Below are 25,716 nucleotides of genomic sequence, written 5' to 3'. Positions count from 1 at the left end.
GTTAATGATGATGATCATGAAACTTCAGATCAAGTTGTTACTGAACCTCGTAGGTCAACCAGAGTAAGATCCGCACCAGAGTGGTACGGTAATCCTGTTCTGGAGGTTATGTTACTAGACCATGACGAACCTACAAACTATGAAGAAGCGATGGTGAGCCCAGATTCCGCAAAATGGCTTGAGGCCATGAAATCTGAGATGGGATCCATGTATGAGAACAAAGTGTGGACTTTGGTTGACTTGCCCGATGATCGGCAAGCCATTGAGAATAAATGGATCTTCAAGAAGAAGACTGACGCTGACGGTAATGTTACTGTCTATAAAGCTCGACTTGTTGCGAAAGGTTTTCGACAAGTTCAAGGGATTGACTACGATGAGACCTTCTCACCCGTAGCGATAATTAAGTCTGTCTGAATCATGTTAGCAATTGCCGCATTTTATGATTATGAAATTTGGCAAATGGATGTAAAAACTGCATTCCTGAATAGATTTCTGGAAGAAGAGTTGTATATGATGCAACCGGAAGGTTTTGTCGATCCAAAGGGAGCTAACAAAGTGTGCAAGCTCCAGCGATCCATTTATGGACTGGTGCAAGCCTCTCGGAGTTGGAATAAACGCTTTGATAGTGTGATCAAAGCATTTGGTTTTGTACAGACTTTTGGAGAAGCCTGTATTTACAAGAAAGTGAGTGGGAGCTCTGTAGCATTTCTGATATTATATGTGGATGACATATTGCTGATTGGAAATGATATAGAATTTCTGGATAGCATAAAGGGATACTTGAATAAGAGTTTTTCAATGAAGGACCTCGGTGAAGTTGCTTATATATTGGGCATCAAGATCTATAGAGATAGATCAAGACGCTTAATTGGATTTTCACAAAGCACATACCTTGACAAAGTTTTGAAGAAGTTCAAAATGGATCAAGCAAAGAAAGGGCTCTTACCTGTGTTACAAGGTGTGAAGTTGAGTAAGACTCAATGCCCGACCACTGCAGAAGATAGAGAGAAGATGAAAGATGTTCCCTATGCTTCAGCCATAGGCTCTATCATGTATGCAATGTTGTGTACTAGACCTGATGTGTGCCTTGCTATAAGTTTAGCAGGGAGGTACCAAAGTAATCCAGGAGTGGATCACTGGACAGCGGTCAAGAACATCCTGAAATACCTGAAAAGGACTAAGGATATGTTTCTCGTTTATGGAGGTGACAAAGAGCTAGTCGTAAATGGTTACATTGATGCAAGCTTTGACACTGATCCGGACGATTCTAAATCGCAAACCGGATACATGTTTACATTGAACGGTGGAGCTGTCAGTTGGTGCAGTTCTAAACAAAGCGTCGTGGCGGGATCTACGTGTGAAGCGGAGTACATAGCTGCTTCGGAAGCAGCAAATGAAGGAGTTTGGATGAAGGAGTTCATATCCGATCTAGGTGTCATACCTAGTGCATCGGGTCCAATGAAAATCTTTTGTGGCAATACTGGTGCAATTGCCTTGGCGAAGGAATCCAGATTTCACAAGAGAACCAAGCACATCAAGAGACGCTTCAACTCCATCCGGGATCTAGTCCAGGTGGGAGACATAGAAATTTGCAAGATACATACGGATCTGAATGTTGCAGACCCGTTAACTAAGCCTCTTCCACGAGCAAAACATGATCAGCACCAAGGCTCCATGGGTGTTAGAATCATTACTGTGTAATCTAGATTATTGACTCTAGTGCAAGTGGGAGACTGAAGGAAATATGCCCCAAAGGCAATAATAAAGTTATTATTTATTTCCTTATATCATGATAAATGTTTATTATTCATGCTAGAATTGTATTAACCGGAAACATAATACTTGTGTGAATACATAGACAAACAGAGTGTCACTAGTATGCCTCTACTTGACTAGCTCGTTAATCAAAGATGGTTATGTTTCCTAGCCATTGACATGAGTTGTCATTTGATTAACGGGATCATATCATTAGGAGAATGATGTGATTGACTTGACCCATTCCGTTAGCTTAGCACTCGATCGTTTAGTATGTTGCTATTGCTTTCTTCATGACTTATACATGTTCCTATGACTATGAGATTATGCAACTCCCGTTTACCTGAGGAACATTTGTGTGCTACCAAACGTCACAACGTAACTGGGTGATTATAAAGGTGCTCTACAGGTGTCTTCGAAGGTACTTGTTGGGTTGGCGTATTTCGAGATTAGGATTTGTCACTCCGATTGTCGGAGAGGTATCTCTGGGCCCACTCGGTAATGCACATCACTATAAGCCTTGCAAGCATTGCAACTAATGAGTTAGTTGCGGGATGATGTATTACAGAACGAGTAAAGAGACTTGCCGGTAACGAGATTGAACCAGGTATTGAGATACCGACGATCGAATCTCGGGCAAGTAACATACCGATGACAAAGGGAACAACGTATGTTGTTATGCGGTCTGACCGATAAAGATCTTCGTAGAATATGTAGGAGCCAATATGGGCATCCAGGTCCCGCTATTGGTTATTGACCAGAGAGGTGTCTCGGTCATGTCTACATAGTTCTCGAACCCGTAGGGTCCACACGCTTAACGTTCATTGAGATATAGTACTATGAGTTATGTGTGTTGGTGACCGAATGTTGTTCGGAGTTTTGGATGAGATCACGGATATGACGAGGAACTCCGGAATGGTCCAGAAGTAAAGATTGATATGTGGATAGTAGTGTTTGATCTCCGGAAAGGTTCCGGAATCCATCGGAAGGGGTTCCGGATGTTTCCCGAAATGTTTGGGCAGGAGAACACTTTATCTGGGCCAAAGGGGAAAGCCCATGAGGTTTTTGGAAAGCGCAAAATGAGGTTTTGCGGAGTCCAGGGGCCAGACGCCAGGGTCCCTGGCGTCTGGGTCCAGGCGCCGGGAACCCTGGCGTCTGGCCCTGGAGTCCGAGAAGGACTCTTGCCTTTCGGGTGAAACCGACTTTGTGGAGGCTTTTACTCCAAGTTTCGACCCCAAGGCTCAACATATAAATAGAGGGGTAGGGCTAGCACCCAAGATAGATCAAGAAACACCAAGCCGTGTGCCGGCATCCCCGTCTCCTCTAGTTTATCCACCGTCATAGTTTTCGTAGTGCTTAGGCGAAGCCCTGCGAAGATTGTTCTTCACCAACACCGTCACCACGCCGTCGTGCTGCCGGAACTCATCTACTACTTCGCCCCTCTTGCTGGATCGAGAAGGCGAGGACGTCACCGAGCCGAACATGCGCAGAACTCGGAGGTGTCGTGCTTTCGGTACTTGGATCGGTCGGATCGTGAAGACGTACGACTACATCAACCGCGTTGATATAATGCTTCCGCTTACGGTCTACGAGGGTACGTAGACAACACTCTCCCCTCTCGTTGCTATGCATCAACATGATCTTGCGTGTGCGTAGGAATTTTTTTGAAATTACTACGTTACCCAACACTTTTCGCTGCCGTCCAATTCCAGAAGGATATGCTAGGGTGACGGTGGACGAAATAACGGAGGGATTTGAGGACCTCGAGCTTGACCACCCTACCGTTGAAGGGGAGACTCGGCTAGGTTCAGCTCTGAAGACTCCATGCCTATGGCGGAAGGAGCTCATCAACCTTCCGAACTGGACGGCTGTGCCTCCTCCTCCTCCTCCGGCGAGTCAGGGCACTCCGCCTCCTCCTCCGGTGAGTGATCAGGGCACTCAGCCTCCTTCTCCGGCTCGTGGCAGCACTCCGCCTCCTTCTCCGCCTGCGCCGGCGCGCCCGAGCAGCCAGCCTCCTCCTTCTCCGCCTCGTCAGCAAGGGTGGAAGAGACCCGCCGCCGCTCCGACTGCTCCGGCGTGTTTTAGTCTTTCTCTCCACCTCGTAAGCAAGGAAAGAAGGCAGCCGCAGCCGCTCCGTCTGCTCTGGCGTCTAGCAGTACAGCCAGAGGCGGGAGGCAATACAGATTCGGTCCATCTCTCAAGCCTCTAGAGAAGTTACCATACGAGAGGAGCGTGGAGGAAAACGCAAGGATCATGGAAGCCGAAGTGAGGGACTTCTTTGAAGGGGTGAAAGCAAAGAAACATGCACCTCCGGAGGAGAAGATAGATCCGGTGAAAGCAAAGCGCACTATCGATTCCCTGAAGAAACGACCAAAGTCTCCGCCAAAAAACAACTATGAGCGCATTATTGAAAAGGTATATATCGAAGCGGAGCGGTCGGTAAGTACTATCAGTGATCGAAGGTTAGCATACGATGAGTTCGGAAAAAAATTGCCCAGCTCGACGAACAAGCGAACCAATCGTGCCCCCCGCTCAAGGTGTCTAGCGATATCGTCGCTAATCACCCGGAGATTTTGCCCAATAGCAATCTTGGAGATTAGCTGCCCGACGATGTACATTATGATTTCTTGGAGGTGGACGAACACAAATACCATTACGGGAAGCCTCTCGTCAACGATGAAAAAACTCAAACAACGATGATGGGAAGATTCCATGATCGGTACATGAAAACCTGCAGAGAGTCTGGGGGAACGAATACTTTGACGCTGAGAGTTAAAGAGGAGCACGACCTCGTTGGAATTGATCTGTTGTCTATTCCATTTGAGGAGTTCTTCCAGTTTTTCAATCAAAAGGCCCTCGATAAATTAACGGTCACTTGCTACTGTCTGTAAGTACCACTTCTGTCATTAAGTCTCTATATATAGCTCAGCTCTTTCAATGCATGTATTTATAATTATCCTCACTATATTATGCAGATTGAAGATCGTCAAATGCAGAAAAGCAGAAATCTATGATATTGGGTTCATTAACACAAATCTCATAGATGAATTTTTGGTTAAATTTCAAGCCAGAGAAACCGAGGCCAACTTGCTCAAATCGTTGGTAATAAATCAAAACAAAGATAAAATACTCTTTCCTTACAACTTCGAGTGAGTGTTACTGTCTTGTGCATATTTGGTTTCCCTTATTACTCGAGGTTATATATAGTAATGTAATTGATGAGTTATGCATGCGTGCGCAGCTTCCATTATATTCTCCTGGAGATTAAGCTTGAGCAGGGACAAGTAACCGTCTTAGACTCGAGACGAAAAGATCCCAAGACCTATGCGGACATGACTAAAATTCTCAAGAAGTAAGTTCAATCGATCATTATCGCACCATATCGGCAACTTTTTGTTCATTTCCTGATATCAAGTAATTGTTTTCTTTGTCTCGCAAGGTTTGGAAAGTATTCACCGCACAAGCTCCAGGACTGCCGGGGGAGCTGCAATTTACATACCCGAAAGTAAGTACTACTAGCTAGCTAGTTCCGCGCACCTCCCGTTGATTCTAGCTACTTTCATCAGTGCCATTTATAATGCTTCATTATCAGTTTGATTGACCTGTATTTCTCGTAAAGTGCTTGTGGCAGGAACAAGGGAATGATTACTATGGATACTACGTCTGTGAGTTCATCTACAACACGACGGCCAAAAATAAGCGGGGCTACTCTAAAAGACAATATGATGTGCGTAAGCAATAATATTCACAATTTCTTTTTATTACACCATCATTTCTGTTGAGTTTCATTCATATATATGTATTAACACCCTTCTTCAAATTAGACGTGGTAGATGCGGAATGAACTTCTACCACAAGATCGCATGAAAGCAATTCAAGAGGAATTGGCAGGATTCTTTCTTGACCACGTCATCAGTAAAGCCGGAGAATACCATGTGGAAGCTGAGTTCATATATACTTAGGGGATTATATTGTAAGAGATCTTAATATTGTATCTTGGCCATGAAAACTTGTTGTTCGACCAATCTCTCGGAGAAGGAGAGGTCGATCACTTCTCTCTGTATATATATGTTCATGACGATCTTCTGTACTTAATGGTTCCCTTCATTTGCTTACTAGCTAGCGTGTCGATCGAGTCCTCTCTATGCGTATAGTACGTAGCGTCGACCAAGCACGGAGATAAGAGAGGACACTTCTCTCTATTAGCTAGCTAACACAATATATGAAACACTAAATTAACCCTACAAAACCCCCAACCCCCCCCCCCCTTCAAAAAAACAAAAACACAAAAACCCCAGCCCCTAAAATGCTGACGCGTGGACGCTTATTAGTCCCGGTTGGTGCTACCAACCGGGACAAAAGGCCCCCCTGCCTAGGCTCGCCGCAGCGGCCACGTGGAGGCCCATCTGTCTCGGTTGGTGTAAGAACCGAGACTAAAGGTATTGGGCTTTAGTACCGACCCTTTAGTCCCTGTTCCCCAACCGGGACAAATGGCCCTTTTTGTACAAGCCCTCAGGTACACTAACTCGCTAACAGATACTATAATAGCATGAAATTTACTGGATTTATTTTAATTTGAAATTACTAAGTACTCCCTCCGTCCCATAATGTAAGATATTTTTTGACACTAGAGTCAAAAAACGTCTTGCATTATGGGGCGGAGGGAGTAGATTGCTATGTGCACCCAGGGGATATCACACAGTGTGTATGACAGGTGGGGCCGAAGTGCTGAGTCAGCACCTGATTGCTCGGCTCTATCCATTGGAACTGTGCATGCGGGTCCCATGAGTCATAGGCACCTACTTAACAGAACATTTTATTTATTCTAATTTAGGTTAATTAGATGAGGGGCCCACTGGCAGCGACTAATAGGAGGAGGGTTAGCACTACAAAGGGTTAGGCACCCAAATTAAGTTGGGGTCGGGTCCCACTGGCAGCGGCCAGCGACCACACAACACGCACGCACACAGCCACAGGCAGAGGCCAGGGCGCCGCGAGGCGGCTGGCAGGAGCTGCGCCAGGCAGTAGTGAGCGGGGGAGGTGACGCGACTGGGCGCGGGCGGCGGCAGTAGTAGCGTCAGGTAGCACAAGGAGCAGCGGTGGCGGCTAGGAGCAACAGGAACGACGCGACAGCAACGAAGCTGCACGCCTGGGCGCATGCGCACGAGCTGGGGGAGCGCAAGGCTCGCAGGGGGCGGGCGCGCGCCCAGGGGGTCGCGCGAGCGCGAAGGTGGGCGCGGTGGCGGTGGCCGCGGCCATCGACCGGAACTTGGGCGGCACAGGGCAGTGACATACACCGTCAGAAAGAGGGAGGAAAGGTGGGATCAGCGGAGGAGCTCACCGGAAACTTGCCGGCGAGCGCGGGGCAACCGGGGTGCTGTCAGAGCAGCGGGATGTGGCGGCGACCGTGGAGGATTCCGGCGATGTGGGGCGAGGCGATCCGGCAAAGGAGGGCTCCGCGGCTCTCACCGGAGGGCAGGATCGGCGTGACGATCGCGGGAAGGCTCCTAGGAGTGCTGACAAGGCGTGGGGACAACGATGGCCGTGGCTATGGCGACAGCGGGGTGCGAACACGGAGGTTAGCGGCGCGGGAGAAGGGTGAGGCTAGGGTTTCGGTCGAGAAGGGTCGAGGGCGGCATTTTAAGGGTGCTGGGAGGTCAGGGATGGCCGACACATCGGTAGCCTCGGCCATGGTGGCCTGGATGGCTGCTACGCCTCCCCTGCTTACTATAGCGCTAGGTTAAAAAAGCTGGGGGTGGGCTGGTGCTACCTCTTGAGCATGCGTTGGTTTTCCCTTGAAGAGGAAAGGGTGATGCAGCAAAGTAGTGTAAGTATTTCCCTCAGTTTTTGAAACCAAGGTATCAATCCAGTAGGAGGATACACGCAAATCGCCTCGTACCTACACAAACAAATAAGAACCTTGCAACCAACGCGATAAAGGGGTTGTCAATCCCTTCACGGCCACTTGCAAAAGTGAGATCTGAAAGAGATAAAAAGAATTTTTTTTTTGTATTTTTATGATTAGAATGGAAAGTAACGATTGCAAAATAAAATAGATCAGAAACTTATATGATGGAAGATAGACCCGGGGGCCATAGGTTTCACCAGTGGCTTCTCTCAAGATAGCATAATCTACGGTGGGTGAACGAATTACTGTCGAGCAATTGATAGAAAAGTGCATAATTATGAGAATATCTAGGCATGATCACGTATATAGGCATCACGTCCGCGACAAGTAGATCGAAACGATTCTGCATCTACTACTATTACTCCACACATCGACCGCTATCCAGTATGCATCTAGAGTATTAAGTTCATAAGAACAGAGTAACGCATTAGGCAAGATGGCATGATGTAGAGGGATAAACTCAAGCAATATGATATAAACCCCATCTTTTTATCCTCGATGGCAACAATACAATACGTGCCTTGCTTCCCCTGCTCTCACTGAGAAATGACACCGCAAGATTGAACCCAAAGCTAAGCACTTCTCCCATTGCAAGAAAGATCAATCTAGTAGGCCAAACCAAACTGATAATTCGAAGAGACTTGCAAAGATAACAAATCATACATATAAGAATTCAGAGAAGAATCGAATATTGTTCATAGGTAATCTTGATCATAAACCCACAATTCATCGGATCTCGACAAACACACCGCAAAAAGAATTACATTGAATAGATCTCCAAGAAGATCGAGGAGAACTTTGTATTGAGATCCAAAGAGAGAGAAGAAGCCATCTAGCTAATAACTATGAACCCGAAGGTCTGTGGTAAACTACTCACACATCATCGGAGAGGCTATGGTGTTGATGTAGAAGCCCTCCGTGATCGATTCCCCCTCCGGCGGAGCGCCGAAAAAGGCCCCAAGATGGGATCTCACAGGTACAGAAGGTTGCGGCGGTGGAAATAGGGTTTCATGGTGCTCTCGGATGTTTTCGGGGTATATGGGTATATATAGGCGAAAGAAGTCGGTCAGGGGAGCCACGAGGGGCCCACGAGGGTGGGGGCGCGCCTCCCTGCCTCGTGGCTTCCTCGTTGCTTCCTTGACGTCCACTCCAAGTCTCCTGGATTGCGTTTGTTCCAAAAATAACTCTCCCGAAGGTTTCATTCCGTTTGGACTCCGTTTGATATTCCTTTTCTGCGAAACACTGAAATAGACAAGAAAACAGCAATTTGCACTGGGCCTTCGGTTAATAGGTTAGTCCCAAAAATAATATAAAAGTGTATAATAAAGCCCATTAAACATCCAAAACAGATAATATAATAGCATGGAACAATCAAAAATTATAGATACGTTGGAGACGTATCAGCTGGCCCAGCTACTGGTCTTTTGGGCCTTAAGTGCACAGTAGTGAGACTCTTTTATTTCTTTTTCTTTTATATTTCTGCTTTTCTTTTTCTGTCAATGTCTTCTATTTAGTTGAGGTACCAAACGATTTTGGTAAATTATGAAACCTAGCACTTAAATGTAATGCAGGGGTATGATGATGCTCACAAAGTTTCAGATCATTTGTAAACTTATATATTTCGGTTTATATTTATTTGGACTAATTAAAAGATGTTGGCTCTGTTTTAAATAGGTTAAGGGCATTTAAGTATTTCAAATCATGTTGGTTCCTACATGACAATTACTCAGTGATTATTTGCAATATTATGAACACTTTTGTTTTTATGTTTCAAGAAATAATATTTGACTTGCAATTTAAATTTGATTTTGATTTTTATCAAGTGGCAAGTTGGCTTAGTAAAACATAATGACATGGCATCATCATTAAGGGATCACTGTAGCATGATTATTGAGGTGTTACACTCGTAGTCTAGGTTCTTAGGTTGTTCGTCGTCGCCGCCGAAGATTTCGGCGACGACGATGATGGCGATGAATAAAGATTCTTCGGATCCTTCCCTAACGAGGCCATCGGTCATATTGTTGGGGATGGATTTGGAAACCACTCTGTTCAAGCAAGGATGACGTGACGGCGGTGGCATCCTCGTGGTGGATCTGTGTCCTCCGATTCCGCCGTGGCGACAACGTTTTCTCCAGCGTCGGCGCGGAGCTTGGGAGGTAGTCCAGGAGGGGTGCAGATTGTCTTCTGCATCGACTACATCTGGAAGACGGAATGTGTGCTGGGTTCGTGGTTCGTGGTTCGTGGATGGCAGATATGGTTTCCTCCTTCGACATCTTAGTCGTGGTGGGGTGCCAGATCTGGAGTCCGATGCCGTGTCCGGGGTGTTGCTCCGGTCTGATTCGTTCAACAGCAAGAGTTTACTTTTGGTGAGCCAACTTGGAGGTCCGCAAAGCTGCATATCAGCGATGGAGCCGCGTCGAGCTCGGGTGAGGAGGTGATTCGTTCTTCTATTCGGTGGCTACTTTGGTGGTGCCGGAGGCAGGTGGCGGACGTTGGTGTCAAGCTCAAAGATGTTTTGCTATTTTTTCAGTTTTGTCATGTCGGTCCTTATGTGATTTGTACTTTGATCTTTATGATATAAATGAGACACGTATTACCATGAAAAAATACTAGAACCATGCACGTGCATTGTCATTAACATTATTGGAATTGGAATGGGCCACAAACCCGACAGACATCTTTTATTTTTTCGAGAGTACGCCAATGGCGTATCGTATTTTTATAGAAGAGAGAAGTAATGTTTACAAGAGTCTGTACAAGACGAGAGTGCCTACGCGGGAGCTCCGGCTCCAAGAGAAATACAAAAAACTACTCTCTCACAAATCTATCTAGTCCCTCGACTCCTACTCCCGCCTTCTTCCAAAGTTTGATCTCCTCATGGATTTTGTTGCACTAGGCTTGTGGCCGATTGAACTTGATCATTCTGATTGAACACTTGCATTCCTTTGCTTCCATAAGTGCCACGCGGTTGCGATGACGAAGTAGTCGAACCCTCTTTTGACCTTGCCTTGGAAGGATTGTCGTGTCTTGTCCCACCACTCCATGAAAGTGTCCTCGAGGTTTGGAATTTGAGTGTTGACTTGTAGGAACTCAAAGCAGCCACTCCATACTTGCCTCGCATAAACGCACCGAGCTAGAATGATCAACTGTGTCCTTTTTTTTGACAGCAAGTGTAGCATGCCGACAGACATCTCACGTACATGTTCTATAACAACCAAAAAGGGCGAAAAACTGTTGAATCAGTGGTTTAAAGTTTTTGAACCTTTTCTTTTGAAATGCAAGGAGTGTAATATTATTGGTATGGGCCATGAGACCTGATATCTCACGTACGTGTTATAATAACAACCAAAATGGCAGAAGGCCGTAGATTATGTGGTTTGATGTTTTTGTACCAAAATGTTCATAGAAATACCCCTTCGTTCATAAATATAAGTCTCTTTAGAGGTTTCAATATGAACTACATACGGAGCAAAATGAGTTAATCTATACTCTAAACTATGTCTATAGACATCCATATGTAGTTCATATTGAAATATCTAAAAATACTTATATACCCCCTCCGTTCCTAAATATAAGTCTTTCTGGAGATTCTACTATGAACCACATGCGAATGTATATAGATGCATTTTAGAGTATAGAGTCATTCATTTTACTCCGTATATAGTCCATAGTGAAATCTTTACAAAGACTTATCCTCTGTCCCATAATGTAAGAGTGTTTTTGACACTAGTATTATGGGACGGAGGGAATATATTTTAAGAAAGGAGTGAGTACAAAGGAATGAGTATAGTGTTGCTCCATCAAACTTTAGCCGCGGTAGAAAATTGCATAAAAACATCTCAAAAGAATGCTACATAAAACTGGGTACATTTCATTGCAAAAAGAATTAAATAACGTATCCACGGTTCGTTGTGATCGGATCGCGTAGAGACGTTGGCGGCCGGCCTGCGCTGCAGAGCAGAGCATGCACCGAATCCCAGCTTGAGCGCCTCCTCGGTCACGTTGTGGGTGGTGCCGGTCCAGGGTGCACCGGGAGCCACGTTCCGATGCCCTGACTCGCTGGCGTGTGGGTCCCATCATGCTGGTTCATGCAGACCAGGCCTAGGCCAGCGCCGGCAGGAGCAGGTGCTGGGGGCGAAGCGGGAAAGGAGCAGCCGACACTGCAACGCGGCGAGGCTTGGAGTGGGACCCGCCGAAGGAAGGGCCCACCTGTCATGCGAATACCTCGGGCTGGTACCAGCGTGCTGCGCGCTTTGTGTTTTAGCCACCGTGCTACTGTATTTGCGTACTGGCTCAGACATACTACAAGGGCGCACGATTAAAAAAAACAGTGAGATGCCAAAAAATTCGCTACCCAAACGCCATCATCCTTTTTTTTGTCTCTGTTCATCAAAGCAAAGATAAAAAAGGAGTTTTTTTTGTTCCTCTATTGTACATTTTTTTCATCTTTTTTTTAGTTTATATGTGTTGTTTTCATGCATGAACTTTTTTAAATACACAATGAATATTTTTTTAAATGTACGATGAACATGTTTACTATACGTGATGAATATGTTATTATACGAGTATCATTTTTACAATAAGCGATGAATACAATAAATATATTATTAAAAAATCACAAATCAAAATAATGGTGAACTTATTTTGAAATATTGGAAGACATTTCTTTAAATAGGATGGTCTGTATTAGACAAATGATGACGGTTTGTTGGGATGTAAAATGGTAACAGTCGATCATCTAGGTGTGTCTAGTGTGACTGCGAGCGCAAAACAATGTGCAGAGATGCACCCTGTAGTACGTGAGCCAGGATCAGGACATACGTATGTAAAGTCAATTGTTTTTGTTGTGGCTAGTAACTATGCACGTGCATTATCACCCATTAGGAACTAAATAACATTTGTGCCCTTAACTCGAACCCATCACTCATTTCACCTTAATTTGTTCATGTTCTCGGATTTGCCCTAAAGAGCAGTTTAGGTCGCCCGAATGCCTTTCCAGCTGGTCGAAGTCATTTAACCATTATTTTAAAAGAGGTAATAGCATCAAAAGTCCGAGAACTTGCAGTGAATGTGATGTTTTAGTTCAAAACTTGAAAAACCTCGCCTGGTCATCCTAAAACTTGCACCCTATGCGACAATTTGGTCCAAAACCAATCATAATGCGACAAATGACACCATGTTGGCTGAGCAGGTCGTCACTGCACTTTTGCAAATACCCCCTGCCGTTTTATCTAATTACCCCATGCTCAATAAATCCCCAATCCCCTGTTTCCTCCTCTATTCCTCTAATCCCCAAGTCGTCGCCAGGACCACCAGTTCAAAGTCGATTCCAGCCCGCGCTCCCGCTCGCGTGTGATGGACAGTTAGATGTCTCTGAACTACTTCTGATTCAATCCTGTCATGTCCTCTCGCAGCGTAGATATCTTATTTCGAAGCTCACACATTATAGGGTTAGTGCGGCTTCCCAAAACAGAAACTCTTTCACAACCTCTAGGTCGGTGTGACTTACAACTCAGACACATCCTTTTGAGCTTAATCTCTCAAGACGGCTCGCCACCTCTTTTCTGCTTGATTGGTTAGTTTATATTAAACTTTTTTATTTATGTAATTTACTTGTGATTATACATTTTATATTATACCTAAACAAATAGCCACATAAAGTGATGATAAATTAAAATGTGTAGCCTTAGTTACATGCTACAATTTGTAGTATACTTGCACTAGATTGAAACATAATTTGTAATATGTAATGTTAAGGTACCGCTGATAAATATTTCCACATATTTTTAGTTTGACCCCCTTAGATCTAAGAGAAATAATATAGACATGACCATGGTCTTTGATGGACCATTATGTGCAATACTATGTGTTATACTGTACTCCCTCAATAAAGAAATATAAGGGCGTTTAGATCACTTGATCTAAATAGTGATCTAAACGCCCTTATATTTTACAGAGGGAGTATTTTTATACATTTATTCTACTGAGTATCCTTAAATTTCGTGGAAGAGACATGTAACTTAATTGTTTGTGTGCATCAACTACCAAATATCTTCACAGATTTTTGTTGTGTATGATTATGTATCTTCTTTGTTTAAAAAATGAGATACTATAAGCGTAAAGTGTGTGTTGACTTTGTAAGAAAGGGAGAAATTACAGGGAGATATGTCTTGCTCATTTCAGTGTTTTTTCTTCAAACAAATAGGTTACCAAGTGTTGGTAACATGTGGTTCATAGTTTTTACACAAGTTAATATGCACACATGTGCAGACATTCACCGATGCACCATGTTGCATACCATGTGCTCTAGAGATGTGCATATTTTAAGCTAGTATTCATATGTAATTGCTATTCGTAGCCATGTCAGTAAAACTATTATAAACTATTATAATATTGAAATGAACTGCCGCCGAGATTTGGAGCAATGGAGATTGGCAGGCGCCAAATGCATACAGCAGCCCTTCGGGGATATGACGTGAGATATCGCCCTAAAACTCACCCTCCTGGGAGCAAAGCCCCTCCCAGTGATCAGCTGCAATTTGTTCCTTCATTCATCTGATCACTTGATCTGAAACATTTTGTCGCTCTCTCCTGCTAAATCAATGAAACACCGGCCCCAAGCTGGCTTCTTCAAAAAAAATATTGAAATGAACAACTAGCCTCACAAATATCTCAATGTTAAAGCCCTAAAGCGTAGAACATCATTTGTTCGCTGGTCTAAACTTAGTTTAAGAGCAACTCTAGTAGACTCCCAATAACTCGAGCCTCTAAAATGGTTTTGGTGTGCATTGGATAACTAATTGGAGGCTCAAGAGCACTTGTGGAAAAGTCAGGCATTGTAAAATGTAGTCTCTAAATGTCTTCATCGTGTGGGAGCCAGTCTTCAGTGGAATATTTCTTCGCCCTTTGCTATTCCACCATGACCACCTGCCTCCCCCACCTAAAAGACCTGCTTCACGACCTCAACAATAAATCCGGGACACCACTGGTAAGGTGCGTCGTGACGGATGGCCTCATGAGCCTTAGCGTTGATGCTGCGGCGGAGATCGGCGTTCCCTGTACATTGTTCTGGACTGCCAGCGCCTGCGGATACATGGGCTACCACAACTTTCGGTTTATCATAGATGAGGGTCTTACTCCTCTCAAAGGTATGTAGGCATGGATGGCAAATTTCTTGAAGTTGACCTAACATACTAAGTCTGTAACAACCATTATTGCATGTGTAATATTCGGTTTGAGCAGATAAAGAGCAGGTGACGAACAGATATATGGACATGCCCGTGACACATGCTCATGGGATGAGCAAGCACATGCGCATCCAAGACTTCCCGTCCTTCATACGCACCACGGACCGCATCGACGTCCTGCTCAACTTCATGATACACCAGCTAGAGCAGTCGGTCCGCGCGACCGCCATTATTGTTAACACCTTTGACGAGCTAGAGCAACCGGCACTAGACGCTATGTGCGCCATGCTTCCCCTGCCTATCTTCACTATCGGCCCGCTAAACTTCCTCGCCGAGCAGCGATGGCAGTGACACGCTCGCCGTGATATGCCTTAACCTCTGGAGAGAAGATCGGTCCTGCCTCGAGTGGCTCCAAGGCAGGGAGCCTCAGTCCGTGGTGTACGTCAACTTTGGTAGCATCACCACCATGTCCAGCCAAGAGCTCGTGGAGTTCACATGGGGGCTGGCCAACTATGGCCAGGACTTCCTGTGGTTCGTGAGGAATGATCTCGTAAAGGGCGATGTCGCCGTGCTGCCTCCCGAGTTCCTAAAGGCGACCAAGGGAAGGTGCCTCCTGGCGAGCACGTGCGACCAGGAGGCGGTGCTACATCATGAGGCGGTCGGCGCCTTCCTAACTCAGTGCAGGGGTGCCAATGCTGTGTTGGCCCTTCGTCGCGGAGCAGCAAACCAATTCACGCTACGTGTGCTTGGAGTGGGTTGTCGGGATGGAGGTCGGCGACGACGTGCGCCGGGAGGTGGTCGAGGCGAGGATACAAGAGGTGATGGGAGTTGGAGAGGTAGGGAGGGAGATGAGGCGGAAGGCGGTGGAGTCGAGTGAGATCGCTGTTCATGCAACCGCACAACCTGGTGGCAGGTCGTTGGCCAACCTTGAGAGTATGCTCCAGGTTGTACCATTGAGTGCGGTCGAAAATGTTGGATAGAATTGAGATGCATGCAGATCCAACTGACAGAATGTCAAATGCGGATTAGTTTCTGCATGGACTGGTTGTCCAATAAGGCTATATCTGTCCTGTTTGTTTGGGTTGCGGCCATGTCATCAGCTTCCATTGTAGCTTGCTACTTCTATCTGGTTTTATTCTCATATTTTTGTGTCTACATTAATGTATTCTTAATTATTTTTGTAAGATATGATACTTCGGAATAAATATGATACGTGGATGCATGGAAGATAGCTATGAATAACATGAATAAATAAAGTGCTTAGTGGTGTGTTTGATGGTTTGGATGATTGCAAGTATAACTGTATAACAATAAAAGTAAAATCATTTCAGAGTTGGCTCAATCCTTCTTTGTATTGTGGACAAGCCGGTGGTGTTTCCTGTAAAAACTACCATTCTCCCGGACAACGGGCAGGGGTAGAACTGGAACAAAAATCACCCTCGTGCACCACTTTAACGTGGCGAATTCTAGGGTGGATTAGCAGCCATAATAGAAGATGAAGTATACATAAAGTTACCAATCAATTTGATTACTATAGTGATGAACTAAAGGATAAAATTCCATAGAAAATATATCCTACGTTTAGGAGCAATTTTAACATGGTCCCTCTCACCATCTCTTTTCACATGATCATGTATGTTTCCCTTCTATTTTTGTAGAGAACATATGCTAAAGTTTCTTGACCGATAACATCTATCTTTCGTTCCTTAGAGAATGTTTTACTGTAATGTTGTGGGTGCCCTTAATGATGGCGTTAGATCATATTATTTGTGTGGGCCATTTCTTAGGTTGTATATCAGCATTTTAGCGTGGTGGACAAAAGAATGGAAGACAGAGGACACTCTCACCATGTTGGTAACAGCAGTGAGTAAAAACAAAAGAATGAACAAAAATACTTATTGGGGGGAGAGTTAGATTTTTTTTTCTTCACAAAAACAAATAGCAATTATCTCCAAACACACATCCAATAAATTATATAACAGCCTCAGACACAAAGTTAATTATAGATTATTCTTCACACCTGAGGTTGGTACCTTGAAACAATTTAAATACTACTCAGCAGTCACCTTTCGTTTTGTGAGCATGGCTGAAGAATCTGGTTCTGTTGCACAAAACTTCTAGATGGAGCATTTAATCGACAATATTCATTACTACTTTATTAGTAAAGGCAAACGACATGACCACTTACACTTAATCCAATACATACACATTCTCATCCATCCATCGTGCGTTCGTGCCCTATTTGACATTTTTTTAGACCAATATTGTACTCTATACGCGCAGCAATTGCCACTCTCAGTCACTATATATATGCACTGTGTGATTGCCCGTACAAGCAAAGAAGATCACATTTCCCTCAGTTTCAAATCTTGAGCTGCATTTCTAGCATTCCGGGCGACGCCGACATGGGTGCTACTACCACGAACAAGAAGCCCCACGCTGTGTTCGTGCCGTTCCCGGCTCAGGGGCACATCACGCCGATGATGAAGTTGGCAAAGATCTTCCACTGCAAGGGCTTCCACGTCACCTTCGTCAACACCGAGTATAACCACCGCCGCCTCGTCCGTTCCCGCGGTCCTGATGCCGTGGCCGGCCTTCCGGACTTCCACTTCGCCACCATTCCTGACGGCCTGCCCCAGTCCGAGGCCGACGCCACGCAGGACATACCATCCCTCTGCCATTCCATCATGACCACCTGCCTCCTCCCCCACCTAAAGAACCTACTCCGCGACCTCAACAGCGCAGCTGGGGTGCCTCAAGTGACGTGTGTCATGGCAGATGCTGTCATGAGCTTTTGTTTGGACGCTGCGGCAGAGCTCAGTGTGCCTTGCACGCTGTTCTGGACTGCCAGCGCCTGCGGTTTCATGGGCTACCGTAACTTCCGGTTCCTCCTAGACGAGGGCATTGCCCCTCTCAAAGGTATGCATTGCATTGGCGCGGATTCTTAGCAAGTAGCATTGCATATGTGTGATGATGGCCGGTCTGATTGATCTGAGCAGACGAAGAGCAAGTGAAGAACGGCTACTTGGACACGCCGGTGACACCGGCACACGGGATGAGCAAGCACATGCGCCTCCGAGACTTCCCTTCCTTCGTCCGCACGACGGACCGTGACGACGTGATGTTCAACTTCCTGATGCACGAGGTCGAGCAGTCGGGCCGTGCGGCCGCCATCATCCTCAACACTTTTGACGAGCTCGATCAGGTGGCGCTCGACGCCATGTGCGCCATCCTCTCCCTCCCCGTCTACACCATCGGCCCGCTTAACTTCCTTGCCAAGCAGGTGATTCCTGACGGCGGCAATGGCAGCGCCCAGCTCGCCGCTATACGCCCCAGCCTTTGGAGAGAAGACCACTCCTGTCTTGAGTGGCTCCGGGGCAGGGAGCCTCGGTCCGTCGTGTATGTCAATTTCGGGAGCATAACCACCATGTCCATCCAAGAGCTGGTAGAGTTCGCCTGGGGGCTGGCCAACTGCGGCTACGACTTTTTGTGGATTGTGAGGAATGACCTAGTGAAGGGTGATGCCGCTGTGGTACCTCCGGAGTTCCTGGAGGCGACCAAGGGTAGGTGCCTCCTAGCGAGCTGGTGTGAACAAGAGGCGGTGCTGCAGCATGAGGCAGTGGGCGCCTTCTTGACGCACTGCGGGTGGAACTCGACAATGGAGGGGCTGAGTGCAGGGGTGCCAATATTGTGCTGGCCCTTCTTCGCCGACCAGCAAACCAACTCCCATTACGCGTGTGTGGAGTGGGGCGTTGGAATGGAAGTTGGCGATGATGTGCGCCAGGAGGTGGTTGAGGCAAGGATACGGGAGGTGATGGGAGGAGAAGGGGTGGGGAGAGAAATGAGGCGGAAGGCGGCGGAGTGGAGCGAGATAGCCGTTCGTGCGACAACACAACCTGGTGGCAGGTCGTTGGCCAACCTTGAGAGTATGTTCAAGGATGTACTGACCACCACTAAGATTGTTGGGTAGAATTCGGAATTTGAGATGCATGCGGATCCAACCGACAGGTTGGGAAGTGTGAATCTGAGTTTCTGCATGGACTGTTGATCCAATAAGGCGTGTGCACTTGGCCATGAGGCTAGCATTGTTTGGTTGGGTTGTGGCCGTATGAGAAGTTGGCCATTGTGCTAGGGAAACAATGTTTCGCCGAATCATATGGTCGTGTGTACATGTAATGTATTTTCAATTATGTTTGTGAGACTTTATACTTTGAAAAGAATATGGCTACGTGTATGAGTCGATGGAGAGGCAAGGCTACCTTCTTTCAGGAAAACGTGTAATGCATTCTAGGGGCAGAATTTTTCGGATTTGTCTAAATATGAATGATTTATTTTATCCTACGATCTCACCAAAAGGGCAGATTCTATTCTGGTCATCCCACAAATCTCTTCTCATGGGAGCCAGCCGCAGCGGACTAGCCTCCTCCACAGGCGCCGTCGTCTCTTCCTTCTCCACCCTGCAGCAGCAGCAGGACCAATATCGTGCTGGTCTGATTATCGGTGGTCGTAATCGAAAGCACATATATCTATATTTATCTATCGACATAGGTCCAAATTTTTATCCGTAAAGTTGGCACTGCAAGAGGGTCTACTGGTAAGTTGCAAAAATAAATTTACCGCTCCCTTACCAAAAGAAAATGTATGTTTGGGAAGAATTAAGATGAAGAACAGACTCCTGATGCTAAACCTGGCCCATGTGAAACTGGATCGATTTCATTGGACCGTTGCTGAACCTGTCGAATTTTTGCTGGTGGGGCTATCATCAGGAGCCAACATAGTGCAAGCGATTGAGCTCGCGTAGAGGCCAGAAAACGAAGGGAAGATCATCATGGTACGCCATACATGCCCATCTGTGTGAAAATTATCCAAAAAAAAAATGTTAACATGACGAAGTTTCAGAAGAGTAACTAACAAATGCACATGTTGTTTCAGACTGTTCATCCGAGCGCGGGAGAGCGGTACCTATCGTCGGCGCTATAGGAAGTTCTGAGGAAGAAATCTGAGGCAATGCAGCCAGTGCTAGTGGACTAACTTGGAAGTATAGAATGCACACAGAATAAATCACTGCCTACCATATTGCAAGTGCTAGTTATGGTACCTCATTTGCAATTCTTCAGTCTGTTGCTCATGTGGACCTCGCGTAAACAACAGATGAAATGGTTGAAAGAAAAAGGGACTTTACCTCCCTGAACATCTATGATGTACATGTGTAATGTGTTTGAGTTGTGGGGGTCATAGGTGAAACGATACTACGTGCAATGTTGTTGCCAAAGTTGAACAACCATTGTTCTGCCAGTGTGCCCGGCGCCGACATGGCTTCTCGGACCGCCTCAGCAGGTGATCCACAGGGTCGCGTCGTACTTGGGGTTGAACCGGTGAGCCCGCTTCGCTGGAGCGGCTTCAACCGTGTGAACAGTCTCGTCCTTCTGTGCTTCTGGTCCAGGTCCCCGCCTCCTCTTCTCCCCTTCTCCTGGCAGCAAGGTGGCGGCATCAATGGGCAGTGTCTCGCTTCTCGTCCTCCTCTTCCTCGCCCCCCACACAAGCTGCGGCCCCGACTCGCTGCCGACTTCCTTCCTCAGGTCAGCTGTAGCATATATACATAACAGAGGGTGTGATTTGCTTCTTTTCCTTTGAAACTTTTTTCTGCTGCGAATTTCTTGGTTCTTTGGCAATAAAAATGCATGCCGCAATAGAAACTAGTACGTGGCAAATCGTAATTGCCGATGACTATCTCTCTGTTATGAATGATTACCAGTCAGGGTCTTCCTCTCCTATTTGAGCAGGAAACTAGAAACGACATAAGAAAAGCATGCACAAAAAGGAATGAGCTCTACCTGGTTCCATGTTCAGAATCATCCGGGGAGTGCACCCTTTACTGCCATTATCTGAATCGATGATTATTATAATTGCTTCCTGCATTTTCAAACACAAGTACAGAGCCACGATCACACACTGAATATAATGCAAGCGCAAGTTTTCGGTCTACTGCAGCTTCAAGCATGTTCCGGTAAATTCATAGGTATGCTTTTTCAGAATCGTAACTCAATGGTATGCGTTTTTCAGTGGTGTGCTTTTTTCAGAACCAGAACGCAGTGGTATGCTTTTTCCAGAAGGACATTGGCCCTGAACTGTAAGCAGTATTGCAACAGGTGTTTCCTTTAACTGTTGAAAGCATGAAAATCGTACCCAAACTAGCCGACAACATTAGTTTGCTCGAGGTATCCTATACCCATTTCATTACGATGGAAAGATCAAGGTATCACAGGTTACCTTCTTAGTTGGCTCTTGGGGATTGACCTTTTCATTCAACTCCTCTTTCTGTGAAGGTGCTAGCCTGTAGCTTGTACCAACCATGTGAGCTGCTTTTATCTTACCCTGTTCTACCTTTGGCTTCAGAACTGGCGCCCTTGTAGTATAAGTGGAACATGCAGGAAGGCTGGCATTAATAGGCAAGCTTTGTCAGAATCCAGAAATCTAACAAGGACGTAATGAGCAAAACAGTGAAGACATAATGTATATGCAGAGTCATATTTGAAGTACTACTGAAAAGTCATGAATATAATCTTCCTGAAGAAAGAGAGAGTGTTTTGGAGCAATACAACATGTACCATTTCAAGATTTGAATTGCCAGTATTAAATTTAAACCAGCTCTCTCATGAAAATAAGCATCTTACCACAGGATTATGCAAATATGAATGTTTATTTGAACATTTTTGAAAAAGTTTAACAATCTTCTTACTTGTGTTCAAAGATTTCAAAATTTAGTCTTAGTCAGCACATTAAGAAACCTTTTCTTAACACCCTTTCATGAAAACTGTGATTTCAATTCTCTAAATTATAGGGCATACATGTTGTTCTCTGATGCCCCTTCTATGTGCAAAAACACCTAGGTTAAATCTGGCATCATGTGATTCAGGTAAAGAAAACCTTGCTGATAGAACTGAAATAACAGCGAGAAAACTATCACAAAAAAAGGAGCTTTCTCTGTGGCCACACCACATAGCTTTGTATACCTATCAGAGCAGGATACTTCTAGGAATCTTTGTATAAAATCTCTGTATATTTAGCTAATAACTGAATTATGTGAGAAACTGAGACTAGAATATTACGGTTTTGTTGGTGTTATTTGTTCCATATGGGGACATCCATCTGCTAATGGTATTCAGTCCTTCTGGGGCCTTCCATTTATCTCTGGTGTTAGATCCCTCTGGGGCATTGCATCTGTAACTGGTGTTTGTTTCAGCTGGGACCTTCCATTTCCTACTCGAGCCTGGTTGATGATCATGGGGCTTCCATTTGCCACTGGTGTTTGGTTCATCAGGGGCCGTCCATTTGCTACTGGTGTCTGGTTCATTGTAGGCCTTTCATTTGCTACAGACATCTTGTTCATCAGGGGACTTCCTTTTGCTACTGGTGTCTGGTTCATTGTAGGCCTTTCGTTTGCTACAGACATCTTGTTCATCAGGGGACTTCCTTTTGCTACCACATGGTCCTTCAACCAAGACAGAAAAGACAGTGAGACAAGGATAAGAAAAGACTTATGGATTCAGCTCATCAAGTAATGAGTAAACATACTGGCAGCATTGGCATTACAGCAGGCTTAGTACTCAGAGACCTGATATCTCTAACAACCCCCTGCATGAATGAAGAGACACAAAGATCAGGCAGTTGTAGTGCAAACCTATCCGCGTAGGTTTCTTCAGTATGAAAAAGAGTGACATGCCACTTAATAGATAGGACTGTGAGCTTTTTGAGCCATCTCAAAGAGAAAGTAAATGCTATCACCTACTGACAATGCTGAATGTTATGTGACATGATCATTATACAAGAAAATGATGTTATTTCAAGAATCTGGATACATAAAGAGATTTAGGAAAACTTATATGTTTATATGGAACTGAACCCACACATATGGAGACAACAGAGAACTTGGGATACTGGTACATTAATTACTTATGTGCACATGCCAACCATCAGGATAATTCCTGAAGACAAAATGAACCGAAAAAAGATGTACCAAAGCTAGCGGTAGATTAGCAGCAGAAGAAGTACCTCCATGTCCTTTGTAAGAACCCTGAAGATGTCACCATGCAGCTCCCTTAAATCTGCTTGCACTTGTTTTGGGCAGACTGAAACGACCAAAGACATCTCATTCAATTTGCTGGTGCGAGAGTTGATTACATTCAGCTGATCCAGGTTGCTTTTCGTGCTGTTTTCAGCAAGTACTTTCAGATCATTTTGTCCTTTAATCTGCGATAACATGTTTGAATATATCAAACTTTGTTGTTTTTGCAAACAATGAAATGGTAGGAGAAAGAACTGAGACATCAACTTCTCTTACAATTTTCTGAAGTGTATCCTCTAGGAGATCAAACTTTTGCTGCACAACACCAGCTGCACATAACAGATAAATACGACTCACTTATATGATGCATCAGTTGTCGAAGAAGAAGAGAAATCAAAGTGCAAAGTTTATGAGCAAATCAGAAGCTGCTGCAATTCCTATTATGATCAACAGTACCGGTTTGCAAGGCTTACATTTTAGCGATGCGTCCTTCATGGTTCGGTTTAACTGAATAACATCAGTTTGTACCGAGTCCAATACCATCCCCACCTTGTGTACTGAACCTGACAGGTGCTGAAACCTGCGCTCAGCGTCCTCGTTAACCCGACCTGTTGAAATACTACCATCATCAGGCACACCAAACAAAACATACCCACAGCTTAGTGATGGTGAGGTCTAGACACAGAACAGCTTCCGATGCTCTTTCTAGCATAAAAGCACACGCCAATCCAGTTTGCATGCCCAGACAATGAGATAAAACAGAGGTGAACAAGAAAAATGTTCCTGAAGTTGGTGTGAGACGTTAAATCAATCGGATGCATTGCTTGGGGATTCAGAGCTTACATCTAGTGTCTGTAGGAGAGGGGTTCCAGCGCAGGGTAGTGCTGCTGGGTACGATCACCGGTTGCTGCTGCTGGGGTTCTTCGTGTGCACGAGAAGCTGAACTGGGAGGAAATGGAGGCATCCTCTTCGACGAGTCGTCATGCAAGCCAAATCCCTGGTCACCAACGAGATGACAAATTGAGGTCACAATTGGGGAAGGCACAAGAGCTACACATATTTCGTAACTAGTAAGCTGTGAGTAGAAGCACAGGTGCTATTAGTGAAACGTTTAGCAGCAAGACAACGAGCAGAAGCTGCATCTGAAATAAGGAGGTCAGTCCAGCAGAAGCAAGGCACAAATACAGATAAACTACCATGAACCCAGACCTCAAGTTTCAGTACATCCATGTGCAACAAGCAGAAATACCACAACCTGAAGCCATTCATCATGCTTCTATGGATAAAGCAGAAGTCATTCACGACAAACAGAAGTTGCATACAACAGACCGCTTCTATAATATATGGTGTCATTCCGGCAGAAGCAAGGCAGAATGCTGATAAAGTTGGTAAGACACTGAACATCATACGTACTTCAGTACACGTGCAACAAACGGAAAAAAGACCAAGATGGCGCAATGCCACCACAGCCACAGAAGAACACTCGACTGGTCGTTCGTTCGCAGAATGAGGATTGCACAAGCAGGTAATCTCTTGGATCCTGAACCAGTTTCGGTTCGGTGCATTCTGCAGCAGCATATACATACTAGATAGATAGGTTGCACGAACGATTATTCCGAGCTTCCAAGCAGATAACCAATCAACCAATCGATCGGTTTGTGGAATCGAACTGTTGATCCCACTCATCGCCATAGCCAATTCATCGGAAACGCTGCTGGAGCTGCCCACTGAACCAATTCAGTCTCAGTGGCGTTGAGGAACTGAACTGAACGAACAAAAAAAGGCACACCGGATCCACGGACGAGTTCAGTGGCAACGGCGGGGAGGAGGGGGGGAGCGGAGGAGACCTGGTGGCGCGCGGGCGTGGGCCGGTGGAGGGCCTGGCCGACGAAGGCCTCCGACTCCGAGAGCCGCGGCAGCTTCGGGCGCGGGAGCGAGAAGGCCTGCTGCTGCGACGGCGCCGCCTGGGGCGGATTCCCCGCCGCCGACGACGCGGAGGAAGCAGGGGGCGCGCTGGCCCTCCCGCCGACGCTCCTGGTCCGAAATCGAACCCCCGCACGTTTCAGCGGCAGCGGACGGGGATATAGGGGGGAGGGGACGGAGGGGGAGATGGTCTTACCGGGGCGGGGGGAGAGAGATCCCGAGCTTCATCAGCTCCTCCTCCCTTCCCCGGCGAGGCGGCGGCGATGGCCGGCCGGCGAGGAGGAGCGGAGCACCCAGAAGGAAAATTAAAATTTGAACCACAGGGAGAGAGGTGTGTGTGGGGTTCGTCCCGCCGACTGTTGGATGGAGCCACGAATAGCCGTCCGATCTGTGAGCAGTAATAAGAGCCCACCTTTTTTTTAGAGTGTAGTAATAATAAGGGTCTTTGTTTTTGTTTTTTTAACACAAAAAGGGTCTTTTTTGCAATCACTCAGAAACATTCTTTTTCTTTCTGAAACACGGCCTCCTTGCAGAGGTAAATGTGTTTTCCTTTCTGAAACCCATTTTTTTCCTTGTGAAACACAACCTCTATTATAGAGACAAAACCCCCTTCTGAAATTGAGCAGCTATAGGGAAGGCGAAAGGGGTTTATTGTGGTACCTGACTGAGTTGGGGAGGTCGCTCGCTGCCGTCGGGGACTTGCGTCTTGACATCATCGCTATGGGGATGCACAAGTCGCCTACCCTCGTCCTTATCAGTCGCCGTTGCGTGGGATCCAAACCATGCCTACCCTCTCCATCGCCGGTCGCTGCCCCTACCTTCACCAACTCGTGCTTTTCAAGATGGATTTCACAAGGAACAAAGGGAGGGGCAGGATA

The 25,716-nt window shown here is 45.8% G+C and overlaps 2 protein-coding genes and 1 pseudogene across 2 annotated transcripts; 2 read left to right on the top strand and 1 right to left on the bottom strand.

The window, feature by feature from the left end:
- The first annotated feature begins 13,661 nt into the window (after positions 1–13,661).
- Positions 13,662–15,830, top strand: LOC109751455 (7-deoxyloganetin glucosyltransferase-like; annotated as a pseudogene).
- Positions 15,831–17,179: 1,349 nt separating this feature from the next.
- Positions 17,180–19,042, top strand: LOC109751451 (7-deoxyloganetin glucosyltransferase). The gene is made up of 2 exons (XM_020310337.4): positions 17,180–17,769; positions 17,850–19,042. The coding sequence occupies exons 1-2, from the start codon at positions 17,256–17,258 to the stop codon at positions 18,818–18,820; spliced, it is 1,485 nt and encodes a 494-aa protein (XP_020165926.1). The 5' UTR covers positions 17,180–17,255; the 3' UTR covers positions 18,821–19,042.
- A 315-nt stretch (positions 19,043–19,357) lies between these two features.
- LOC109751452 (protein PAIR1) lies at positions 19,358–24,992 on the bottom strand. The gene is made up of 10 exons (XM_045232469.2): positions 24,763–24,992; positions 23,759–23,912; positions 23,389–23,523; positions 23,192–23,244; positions 22,903–23,100; positions 22,426–22,485; positions 21,960–22,342; positions 21,121–21,286; positions 20,685–20,763; positions 19,358–19,700 (listed from the first exon to the last, which is right to left on the bottom strand). Exons 2-7 carry the CDS (start codon positions 23,877–23,879, stop codon positions 22,013–22,015), a joined length of 897 nt encoding a protein of 298 aa, XP_045088404.1. The 5' UTR covers positions 23,880–23,912; positions 24,763–24,992; the 3' UTR covers positions 19,358–19,700; positions 20,685–20,763; positions 21,121–21,286; positions 21,960–22,012.
- Between the last annotated feature and the right edge of the window lie 724 nt (positions 24,993–25,716).

Source organism: Aegilops tauschii, chromosome 2 (assembly GCF_002575655.3).
Source record: "Aegilops tauschii subsp. strangulata cultivar AL8/78 chromosome 2, Aet v6.0, whole genome shotgun sequence".
In the NCBI taxonomy this organism is placed as follows: Eukaryota; Viridiplantae; Streptophyta; class Magnoliopsida; order Poales; family Poaceae; genus Aegilops; species Aegilops tauschii.
The sequence above is the reverse complement of the archived record's forward strand: the minus strand, read 5'-3'. Positions and strand labels throughout refer to the sequence as shown.

Coding starts and splice junctions, on each gene's coding strand:
- LOC109751451 (XM_020310337.4), top strand. CDS start 17,256: ATGGGTGCTACTACCACGAACAAGAAGCCCCACGCTGTGTTCGTGCCG. Junction 17,770..17,849: donor GGGCATTGCCCCTCTCAAAG/GTATGCATTGCA, acceptor TGATCTGAGCAG/ACGAAGAGCAAGTGAAGAAC.
- LOC109751452 (XM_045232469.2), bottom strand. CDS start 23,879: ATGCCTCCATTTCCTCCCAGTTCAGCTTCTCGTGCACACGAAGAACCC. Junction 23,101..23,191: donor AGGATACACTTCAGAAAATT/GTAAGAGAAGTT, acceptor ATGTTATCGCAG/ATTAAAGGACAAAATGATCT. Junction 22,486..22,902: donor TTCTTACAAAGGACATGGAG/GTACTTCTTCTG, acceptor TCATTCATGCAG/GGGGTTGTTAGAGATATCAG.